This window comes from Sciurus carolinensis, chromosome 1 (assembly GCF_902686445.1).
Source record: "Sciurus carolinensis chromosome 1, mSciCar1.2, whole genome shotgun sequence".
Taxonomy (NCBI): domain Eukaryota; kingdom Metazoa; phylum Chordata; class Mammalia; order Rodentia; family Sciuridae; genus Sciurus; species Sciurus carolinensis.
The window spans coordinates 77,957,025-77,969,084 of record NC_062213.1 but is presented as its reverse complement, the minus strand read 5'-3'; the positions used below and the strand labels follow the sequence as shown (position 1 = coordinate 77,969,084).

General features: G+C 38.3%; 1 protein-coding gene across 3 annotated transcripts in view; it reads left to right on the top strand.

Annotated features, from left to right (window-relative positions):
- Window positions 1-10,951, top strand: part of Lyn (LYN proto-oncogene, Src family tyrosine kinase) — a 115,500-nt gene extending 104,549 nt beyond the window's left edge. For all 3 annotated transcript variants that reach the window (XM_047554257.1, XM_047554252.1, XM_047554264.1), the window contains 3 exons: window positions 1,293-1,446; window positions 3,119-3,250; window positions 8,048-10,951. In XM_047554257.1, coding sequence (XP_047410213.1) covers window positions 1,293-1,446; window positions 3,119-3,250; window positions 8,048-8,250 — 489 coding nt within the window. In that variant the 3' untranslated portion in view covers window positions 8,251-10,951. The remainder of the gene's footprint in view (window positions 1-1,292; window positions 1,447-3,118; window positions 3,251-8,047) is intronic.
- Window positions 10,952-12,060: the final 1,109 nt, after the last annotated feature.

Sequence of the window (12,060 nt, the reverse complement as noted above, 5' to 3'; positions counted from 1 at the left end):
TGCTAAGCAACAGTGCTCAGAACTGAGGTTGAACTGTATGATACTGAGGTATGCTGCTGAGGACAGTGGGAAAAGTCAGCTCCTTGGAGCGGAGCCGCCTAGAACCCAGGGTAGATTATGGCAGAATAGAATTGTTTCGTTGTGAAACAATTCTAATTAAGAGTTTTCTCTTTCTAACCATTTTAGCAGATATAACTAAATGGTTCATTCTTTCTCCCACCCTACCATTCTTCCCTCCTTCCCTCCCTTCCTTTCTTCCTTATCCTTAACTATAATTTTTAAATGTCTTGAAAACCTGATTTTAGAGCCATGCCACTTTTTCTGTTAAGCAATGAGTAGTCATTTCTTATCCCCCATGTTACTGATCTGTTTAAATCTTTGATTCCTTCCTACTATCATGCTCTGTTGTCAAAATGAATCTTTCTGGTTATCCTGGAGGGACTGTGCCCAGAGAACCTGGAGAGCCGGTTCCATGGGCTGTTCATTAACTCAACAGAGGGGATGTATTGACCAAGGACATCCTGTTCTTGATATCCTGTTAATTTACTTGTATTAGGTCACTTTCTCCAGCTCTATTGTCTTAGTGTGGGCTGCTACAACAAAATACCCTAGATTGGGTCACTTGAACAACAGATATTTTGTAGGTAGGCATGGTAGCATGTAATCCCAGCTGTTTGGGAGGCTGAGGCAGGAGTTTTACAAGTTCAAGACTATCCTGGGAAACTAGTAAGACCGTGTCTTGAAAAACAAAAACAAAACAAAACACCACACATTTCTGTCTCATAATTCTAGGGACTTAGGAAATCTAAGATAAGGCACCAGCAGATTTGATGCCTGGCAAGGACCCTTTCTCTCTGGTTCATAGACAGCATCTTCCAGCTGTCTCCTTGCTGATGGAAAAGCCCAGGCAGCCATCTGGTGTCTCTCTTATAAAAGCACAGTTCTGTATTTCACATATGAATTTGAGGAGACACAAACATTCAGACCATAGCATGTGCTTTCTGATTTGAAAAGGTTGGATAACATCTGCATACCAACATGTGAAAATTCAGTAGAGTCTTAAAAAGCTTCACCACACATTAGTAAAGTTGAGGCCTCCATTATCAGAGACTTGGTTGGGGGCATAGTTATTTTAGAAAAGATTCAAATAGCAATTGTGATTTACCCACTGTCTTTAAAACTTGAACCATCAGAATACACGAAAAGGTTTCAGGAACTTAATTTTTTTCCTTGATGGTCCACTATGATAGCCTAAGCGAAATACAAAACTGAGAGCCTCTTTCTGCTTTCAGATTGCAGAGGGCATGGCATACATTGAGCGGAAGAACTACATCCACCGTGACCTGCGAGCAGCTAATGTCCTGGTCTCTGAATCACTCATGTGCAAGATTGCAGATTTTGGTCTTGCTAGAGTAATTGAAGATAACGAGTATACAGCAAGGGAAGGTGTGTTCCAGTAATCTCTTTAAGTGATTTGTTATTGTCTCATTTTAGTTCACTTTTGTCTGTTTTTAACAAAGCAATTACAAAAAATCATCATTTAAAAAAAATACTTAGCTGGTACAAAACTCAAAATGTCTGTCAACAGTTCTATTATAATAAATGTTTTTAAGAAATCAGTGATCTCCATATGTGAAGATAATATTCATCAACACTATCATTTATATTTCAGTTAAGCAAAGTAAAACAATAATAGATTCCACAAAATCAATAGTCTTTTTTTGCATTATATGGTGAAAATTTTTCACTCAAATAATGAAAGGTATATGCTTTTCTTAGCTATAAAGAAAATAATTGTAACTTCATTTGTGGGCTTTATATTCTGGCCTTTTTTTAAATCTGGAGATGAATTTAATTTGGCAATGATTTTGTTACCCCTCCCCCCAACACACACACACACACACACACACACACACACACATTCTGGCCTTTTATATTCAAATTAAAACATGAACATTGTCACACGTCCAGAATTAAAGGTAATACCACAAAAATATATTGCTTCACTTTTCCACATTCCATATTGTGTGTGTAAACAAAAAATGTGTGGAGAGGCATACATTTCCCAGTCCTAGAACACGGTCTGGCCGTGCACACAGTTGGTGCTCTGCTGGCCTTCCCTGTGGAAGGGTGATCTGGATTGCTCATGACCTGGGCATCTTGATACTCTTCCCCCCAAAAGTGTAGTGAATATTTTTGCAGTGCTCACTCTCTTCCAGTGAGCCAACCACTTTCTTGACTTTCATAAGCATCATTAAATAAGAATTATTTTTCTTTTAACTATTCGTGTGTTATTTCTGGAAGATAATCCTGAAAGTTTAATATGTTTCATCATAGTAACTGAAAGAATGGCTCATTTCTGTTTGGAGTAGCATCTGAAATCCCTGTTGGCTCAGGCTTAGCTATAGTTGTCCACAAAAGCACAGCAATAGCTGGGGTGTAGCACAGTGGTAGAGTGCATGCTTAGAACCCATGAAGCCTTCCATTCAATCCCCAGTGCCAAATAAACAAGTAAATAAAAATAATATGTAATAAAATATATGTATATTTCATGTAAACAAAATAAATAGAATTTGTTCATTAGAGAAAATTTGAACTTCTTTTATTTTTTTCTCTCTCTTTTTTTTTTTTTCTTTTGAGATAGGGGTCTCATCATGTTGCCCATGAACTCCTGACTTAAGCAATCTTCCTGCCTCAGCCTCCCCAGTAGCTGGGGCTATAAGCACTCACCATCATGCCTGGCTCTAGAGAAAATCTGAACACTAAAGATCTTTGCTTTAGAGCCTGGTGTTGAGAGGCAAACACACACCTAGAATAAATTCCTTTATATTCTATATTATTTTCTTTTATGCTTCAAGTAGGCTAGTTATAATATCCCTGGAAATAACACAAGAAACTTCGCTACTAAAGAGGAAATATGGAGAAGGGAAACAAAAGAAGATGCAAACATTTTTACATATCATTTTGTATCATGTCCATTTTGTACCATGTATATGTATGACCTGTTTAAGATAAATAATTTAATTTTTTTAAAAATCAAGAGGGCAAAATGTGAGGGTCCCATGTTTGGTGTTTAGATTGAGATGGTCAAGTAAGAGTCACCTGTCTTTGTCCCTAGGTGCTAAGTTTCCTATTAAGTGGACAGCTCCAGAAGCAATCAACTTTGGATGTTTCACCATCAAGTCTGATGTGTGGTCCTTTGGAATTCTCCTATATGAAATTGTAACCTACGGGAAGATTCCCTACCCAGGTACGACTTGCTCATCTATTTCCATTCAAGTGGTATACATGAGAATAAAATCAAATTTCATAAAGGCATTTACTTAATAAAAAAAAAAAAAAAAAACTATCCTAAAGTAACGAATAAGCGCTTTGTACCAGAATTTGACTTTCACTGTCCTTAGTGCCAAGACACTTTTCTGCCTTCTTTGAGTGCATACTCATTTCCTTTACTAATTAACTCCACCACTTATTCGATGCCTAGAGCATGCCTGGCACTGTTGGTTGTGTTGAGATGAGACTGGATTAGACACAGGTGCTCCTCCAAGGCTGTGGCCCTCATGGAGAAGGAAATAGGACAGTGAAGATTTCCAGTACCTTCTGGATTACTTTTGGGACAGAGGTTTTGCAATAAGCACTGTGGGGTCTTTCCCTGTTCAGAAAATAACTGCCAACCAACATTTGTCAGTGGACTATCCTACTGATCTTTAACTTATGGGTGTCAGATGGGACATGATTCAGTATCTCCAGATTTCTAACACCTGAAGCCTGCAGAGCCAGATTCTGCATGTCTCTTCCTTTCCCTGGGTCTGCGCTGGCATGGTTAACAGGGATTTCTCCCAAACCTTGACTTTCTTTTAATGTTCGACTTTTAAACAAAATCTGTGGGTAAGATGAGTTAAAGTTACACCTTTAATATTACAAAGTATTCTTTCATGAGCTGGAGGCTGGAGAAGGCTTTAAGACTGCAGCACCATGATGGGTCTGCTCCAGTCACTCCCACTGCTGTGGGGATGGACCACAGAGAAGTAGGGACAGGGACCTCCTGGGAGCAAAGAATTTTGGATGGTGCCTACAACAGAGGGCCAGTGGTCTCGGGAAATTCCTTTTGTACCAGCACTTTGTATTCCATCTACCCCTGGATCAATGCACTGAAGTTAACAAATTAACACTGTTGTAAATTAGGAAATATATTTCTGATCAACCCTGATGCCTGGCATTATATTTCTATATCTCTACTTAGACCTACATCTATGGTTATATCTGTCTGAAGTGAGAAAAAGTTTGTGTTTTCAGATTATGTATTTGATCATTATCTGATAAACATATAACCGCATATAATAATGTAATGTAACGTGTATGACATGCTGCACATGATACTTAGCAGAGGCCTCTTAGGTTCAGAGACCTCTGACTGGTAGCAGAGCTGCTTCCAAACTGAGACCTGCATGCCTCCTAAGACTTTCCCCTCACCCAGTGTGCTCAATGTCCAGGATTTGGAAATATTTGGAGTGAAAAATCATAAAAATATAAAAGAACCAGTAGAAAAGTGAGTAGAATCACAAAAAAAAAGGTGTATGGTAGAATTAATCAGAAACCATTGCTTGGTCTGTTCTCCAATTAAATTAACCTTTGTAAGGGATGTAAGGTACCTCCAGGAGGTCTTCGTGAATAATCAGGAGGTGTCTAGCTTTAGGAATGATGAGAAGGATCAGCCTATTTACTATCAGAGGGCTTGGTTCATAGATATCATAGAAATTGGTGAATATTTTCAAAATATGTCATTTTCCACCATTGTAATTAAAACGCTCCAGGAGAGACTCCCCTCATATTGAGTTATTTGAAAAGACTTTCTTTGCACAGAAAAGTGCTGGACATGTTACAATCTTTTTAAAAGTGCTTTAGAAGCACTTTAAAGAATAAAAAATAAAAAAGGAATAAAAGAAAGGAGAAAAAACAAAACAAAAAAAAGAAACAAGAAAGCCACATAAAAAGTGAACACATAATTCTAAAGGAAAAAGACTAAAAGGTGCAATTTATCAAAATGATATTATCCTTGAGCAAAAATATAATAGGTTATATTAGTTTTATTCTTGATAAATTTCTGAAGTTTCTAATTTTTTACCATGACATTTTTATTAAATAGAATTATTCTTATCCAAGTAATATATGCACAGTAAAAAGCCAGATGGTGAAAAGAGGCTTCTAATGAAAAATTGCCACGAACCCCCACCTGTTGATGCTTCTCAAAGGGAATCTACTTTCAGGAGTTTTGGCTCATTTATTCTACTCTTTGTGGCTCATAGTTCTAAATATTATACAATTAAATCTTGAGTAAAGTGGGTTTCTTTTCCCATTTTACTTGTTATTAAATAAGAGTCTAGGTCCTTCCATGTTATGGCCTTTACCATTTTTAACCTTTTTCATTTTCACTTTTTCATTTTTAACCTGTCTTCTCGTACCCAGTCTTCTGTCCTGAACTCCCTGTCCCTGCTGGGCAGGGAGCTTCTCTATTCAGTTTGTTTTAGTCTGTTTTCTGTTATTATAACAGAATACCCGAGAGTGGAAACTTATACAAGAAAGAGGTTTATTTTGTCTCCTACCTCTGGAGGCTGAGAAGTCTAAGAGAATACCAGCATCTACCCAGCTTCTGATGAGGACTTTGTACTGCTTCAACTCATAGTGGAAAGCAGGAAAGGGAAAGGGCTCATGCAGAGGAAATGAAACGGGACGGGTGGCCTCACTGATAACAATTCACCCTCCTGGTAACTAGTGCAGTCCCTCGAGAGTGGGGAGGATTCACTCCTATGAGAAAGTCGTTATTCTCTCTTCATAACCTAGTCACTTCTTAGATGACCCACCTCCCAACACTGTCATAAAGGCAACCAGATTTTATCAAGTTTCACAGGGAACACACCATACTCAACCCACAGCACAGTTTTTCCAGCATTACCCTGGGCACCACCAGGCCGGCTCTGGCTACCATTCCCCTGTGACCACTGTCCTCGCCCTTCTTTGAGGGGTTCCAGACACTCTACTGGGAGCCCTCCCAGTGTTTGTCCCAGTGGACCATCCTGCCTTTTGTTGTTCTCCCACTCTGTGGGCATTTTGGTTACACTTGCTCAGATCGCTTCTGCCTCTGGCTGCCAGATGTCTCCTAGTTTCACCAAAGTTGGAGTTTAAGTTTCTTTTTTTTATTCTCTATTTTGAGGTGAAATATAGGGGGAAAAAGGGGAGAGGAGGCAAAAGATCCTCATTTCATTATCTTAAAACCCAAACTGTGATTATATTTCAAAATGAATTTTGTAAAAGAAAGAAAGAAAGTCCCTGGGTACAGGGTTTTGATTGATTTGGCTCATATAAGGAGAAAGGAGTTTTGAAAATGACAATGTTCTGAAGCATTATGTCTTTTCTAGCTGTCTTCTACCATATATTCCTAGCCTCTTATTGCCATGTGTGAATCAGAATTTAAAAATTCATCCTGGTGAATTTACTATAAGCAATGCTGAACAGAAAAGAGAAAAAAAAAGTAAATAAATAAAAAAGTTTTCCCCTTTAGAAAAACTATTATTGGGTGGACAACTATGGTTATAGGGTACCTGGTTCTCTCTCTCCCTCTTTCTCTCTCTCTCTCTCTCTCTCTCTCTCTCTCTCTCTCTCTCTCACACACACACACACACACACACACACACACACACACACACACACAGGAACCCTGTGTCTTTAAAGATTGTTATGATCTATGCAGCTGCTGGGTCCCCTCTCCTGCCTAATCCCCAATTCCCTTCTGATCCCTTTAGAGCCACATTTTCTTTCTTCCTGTGCTCCTCTGCCAACTTATAGTTTCTGCTAATTCCTGCTTACTCAGGTGCCACTCCCTGCCCCCACCACCTTCCTCTAGTGAGGGTATCTTCCCCATTAGGCTATGTGCCATTTGAGAAAATCTCTGTATCATATCTGCTTCTCTTAGAGCCTCATAAACTCTAGTGATTATCAATAAGTACTTGGTCAAAAAATAAAGGATGGAACATGAAATTGCTTTTCTAGTAGGTCAATCATGAGCAAATGGGTGTTTGCCTTCTTTAACCTAGCCGCAGACCAAGTGCTAACTAATAACTTTAATCTCAGGGTCTAGTGGAGATCTCGCTCCCCATTTTTTCCTTTCTTCTACAAAGACTTGTTTAGTAATTTGTTTTGTTTGTTGATTGATTTATGCATAAAAAGATAGGGTTCAGATTCTTTCCTCTTAACTCCTTTTATCCAGTTAAATTCTCCAGGCAGGATGGAGCATGTCTGGCCTTTATCTGCATCACTGACAATTTCCTTCAGAGTTATAAGGATATAGGAGAATAAGGAAGAAAACAGCTGTGGTAAGGTTAGGGGGATCCTGGAAAGGTTTATCTTCTGTGGTATATTCTGACCTTTTATTCAACTGGGGATTCTCCTGCAAGGAAGTGAAAGAGATATTCCTAACCAAGTTTGCAGTTCCAGTTGCTATTTACATCATCCCAGAGATTACCTCCCACCAGGATCCCAGAACTTCACCCAAAGCCCATGTTTTGAAGGGTGCTGAGATTGAGGCATAGATAGGTTGGTTTCATCTGAGGCCTCTCTGCTTGACTGATAGATAACGCTCTTGTCCCTGTGTCTTCATGTGATCACCACTCTGGGCCTATCTTTGTCCTAATCTCCTCTTCTTAGAAGGGCACCAGTCATATTTGATTAGGACTCATCCTAACCAAGTTATTTTAGCTTAGTTACCTTTTCAAAAGTTTATCTCAGAATACAGTCGCATTCTGAGGGACTGGAAGTTAGAACTTTAGGAATTTTGGGAGGACATACTTCCACCTGTAATAGATTCAATAAAACTTTATACTTCCACCTGTAATAGATTCAATAAAACTTTATACTTCCACCTGTAATAGATTCAATAAAACTTTTTTCAATCATGGGTACAGGATGTGAGTAACAAAAAGACCCCTGCAGTGCATGCTTGCCCCTCTCGTCAGGTTTCTAAATGGCTTTTTTTTTCCCCCTTTGGCCTTAGGGAGAACCAATGCTGATGTGATGACCGCCCTGTCTCAGGGTTACCGGATGCCCCGCATGGAAAACTGCCCAGATGAGCTCTATGACATCATGAAGATGTGCTGGAAAGAAAAGGCGGAGGAGAGGCCAACGTTTGATTACTTGCAGAGTGTCCTGGATGATTTCTACACAGCCACAGAAGGGCAGTATCAGCAGCAGCCTTAGCACTCAGGGTGACTTGTCCCTCCATCAGGGATGGCTGCCTCATTTGATGAGAGAAAGTGACAATCACTGGTTGCACCAGTTATCTCACATGCTGCAATCATCTGCCATGCCTGATTCCTGAAAGTAGAGGCTAAATTACTCAGGAAGCACACACTGACCATGGAAAAGTATTCTGTTCTCTTAGACTAATGCCCAGCAGGATACAGCTTGGACCACACCTTAGCTGGTCACCTTGCTATGCTACCAACATCAGAATACAGCCTCCTGAGAAGAAAACACCTGTTCTCTCCAAAAGTGACCCACACCAACCATGTTTATAATTGGATGTGTGAATCAAAGGTTCAGAGACCATTGCAAAAATCCCGTTATAACAGAACTAAACTCATTTAAAAAGCATAAATAACCAGATGCATAGCCTGACACTTTGTATTTTCTTTATGCTTTGCCTTACTTTAAAAAAAATTACTAATACAACCTGCTAGATATTACAGGTGAAGTCAGCAACTTAAAAACATCTTTCCCAGATTTCAATGTTTTTGGTTTATGGGGGTTTCCCATCCCAGAAATCTTAGACCTTTAAACGTTTTGCTTTGGTGAACTCTGATCAGATCTAGAGCCTATGGCAGCCCAAAAGCAGCGTGTGCACCCCAAGCCCCCACCCTGCAGGAGCGTCATCGACTGGGTGGCCCATGGAATCCCAACTGCACAGAGCCGGCGCAGACCTCCCAGGGGCAAGGGAAGATCCTAGGAAACTGCTCTGTCTTGTGGAGGAATATTTTTAACAGTCTAACTTTTTCAATTCCACAATTTCCTAGATAAAGACTTATTTGACAGTGTCATTTGGAAAAACAGTAAGATTTTAATCTTTGCAGAGCCTTATGGGGCTTTCTAAAACATAAGCCTTTCCTTTGTTGCTTCAGATGATTTGAACTTATTTTAAGGATCAAATACTAATTTTAGTTGTACTCTAGATAGTAAACATGCCATATTTGGGGCTATTTTTGTGATTCTGCAATCTTTTCTAAATTGTCTAAGATGTGTGAGACTATTTATACATAAGGATATGAAGGAAAATAAGTGACTAAGGGAGCTCTTTGAGCAGCTGTGACAAACGACCCCAGATGTTTTGTTTACTTGATTTTTCTACTCTCAGCTTTGAACAGAAACTGCTGTGTCACATCATTTCACTTATACTGTTATGTGTATACCTAATAATTCAATTTTTTTTTATTTTAATATACCTGGCCCAACAACATCTCAGGCTTTTTTTCTTGTGTTTAACATTTCAACTATTGCCATTGTAAAAATGAATACCAATTAGTAGGGATGGGGGAGAGAAATGATTCCATATAGCTGTGTGATAAAAACTTGCATTTCAGAATGGAAAATTGAGGAACTCATGGCTTGGGCCTAAACATCTCTTGACGGGGACCAAATATGATTTGTTTTCAAATGGGGATTTGCAGGCACCATTAACATTTTATTTTGCATATTTCGTTAGGTTCTGGATACCTCAGGGAATGAATCAAATATTGTACTTTTCTCTAAGTTTTAATTTCTGTTTTTCTTCTGTGATTGTTCAAATGTCCTTTCTAAAGTATTCTAATATTCTTCATTCACAAGTGCCATATTCACAGACAAAATATTACCATCAAATGTTTACACAGCTGGTCATGTGATTCACAATGGTAAGTTTTGTACCTATACCTGCCCTGTTCACATTTTATTTCAGAACCACATGCATTCCCCAATATGTTACATGGAGGGGAAGTTTAAAGTATCCATAAGACAAAGAGAAGTCTCTAGAAAATTACTAAAAATTTATCTCCACTTTGTTTTGCTTTTTTCAATTCTGCTTCCTTTTCTCATTTTTCATTTGACTTTCCCTCTCAATCAAGCATTTGATTATTTTCTCCTTTGTCAGGATCTATCAGAGACACATACTGCCTAGCCTTCTTCTCAAAGAAATACTATGCAATGGAAGCAGGCACCCTGTCCCTAGAGTTTATCAAAGGTTAATAAAAGGAGGAACCATTTACCCAATGGATAGATCAAGAGCACTGAAATGATTATAATTATAAACTCATTTGCAATTCTGTTTGTGGTGCCTACTTTCCCTTTATTTTTCCCCTTGCTCTCATAAGCAACATCCGCTACAGGGATGGTAACTGCTAAAATGTTCTTAGCACTGAAACACCAGCTTCTGATACAGTCAACTGAATTAAACAGAATGCTCCTACTGCTGTGCTCCCCAACTCTTCTGGTTTTAACCACTGTGTTCCATATTCAGGTCATCAATGTTTCCTGTTTCCCAGCCAAGAGCATGTCACAGATGAAATCAAATCTCCCACCTTTCATCCTTAAGGTCTTCTTTTATTTTCTCTTGCCTGGTGGAACCAAGACCCCACATTTTTACTACAAGAAGTTTTTAGATGAAGTGAAGCTGAGCCTTGCTGTTCATAATGATGGAAGTAGTGAGTATAAATACACGAAGATACCTATACACCTACCATTTATTTACTCAGGACTCTCTTCTGTGCTCTGGCACTTTATAAAAATTATCTCTTATACAATACCCTGGAAGATCTGGCAGCCTATCTCTGCTTCAAAACTGAGAAATCAGGTTCCTTTAAAGCCACAGAATGAATAGATTGGCTTTGCTTCATATTGTTTTCTTGTGAAATAAAACTGGTGAAATGACTTTTAGCAGACTCACCCTGACTCTTGGGTATTCTGAGTGAGCAAGGGTATTACTTACAAGATACTCCATGGGAGTCCACAAAGATGTGAAGGGAAATTTTAAGTCATTTTTGGTGTGGAAAAAATATCAACGGGAGTTAAACTTACCACTTACGCTTTTAAAGAATTTATAGGGACTATATTTTTTAATAAACTATTTTGATAATATTTTTGGTTTACTTCATGAAAGTGTGCTAAAATTGGTAAAATTTTATCTCTGCAAATTCTAGCCTGATACATGTGTAAGAAGAAAGTCTTCTGATCTGATTTCCTGTGTTCTTATGAGTACATTAAATACTACTGGTGGAATGCTGAAAATGTCATAGAGTTCTCAAGAGTATTTCCCTTCAATGTGGAGATGACAAGAGCAATCTCAGTGGCCTCCATATATAAGTGTTAGGAAGACATTAGAAATAATCTATATTGGATAACATACAATTTTAATACAGAACTTGCAGAATCAGAAGTGCCCTTATCTCTAGCACCAAGAGCATATGCCATGTCACAAAGCAAGTAAATTGTCTGTGAATTTCATTTATTATTAGCTTTATATTGTGCATGGACAATAGATCCTTATCTGCTATCCTTCGGGTCAGATGTGTTTTTAATTTTATTTTTAAAAATTATTAATACAATGAATGTACTGAATATTTAATGGCAAAACCTTAGTGAACACTAAAGATACGTAATCAAATAAAACATTCCCACAGAAAAATGCCTGAATATTTACACAAAGTGGGATGAATATAGCTCATAAATAGATTCAGGTCAATTTTTGCCATCAAATGAGTTCTTAAAAAATCTTTTGACTTTTGGAGTGTGCGTTTCAGAATTGTGGAATTGTACATTGCAGGCTAAAGAATGATCAAGACCTTTTCTATATCTGCAGTATATTAGACTCATATGGAGAACATCAAGTGGGTGGGTGCTCAAAACCCATTTTAGTCTTCATTCTATTTATTTTTAATTGGTTCATTATAGTTATATGTCTAGTTGGTGTGAATTCTGATAGAGTCATACATTCCCATAGCATAATTTGGTCAACTTCAATAGAGTAGAGGAAGAGTCTTG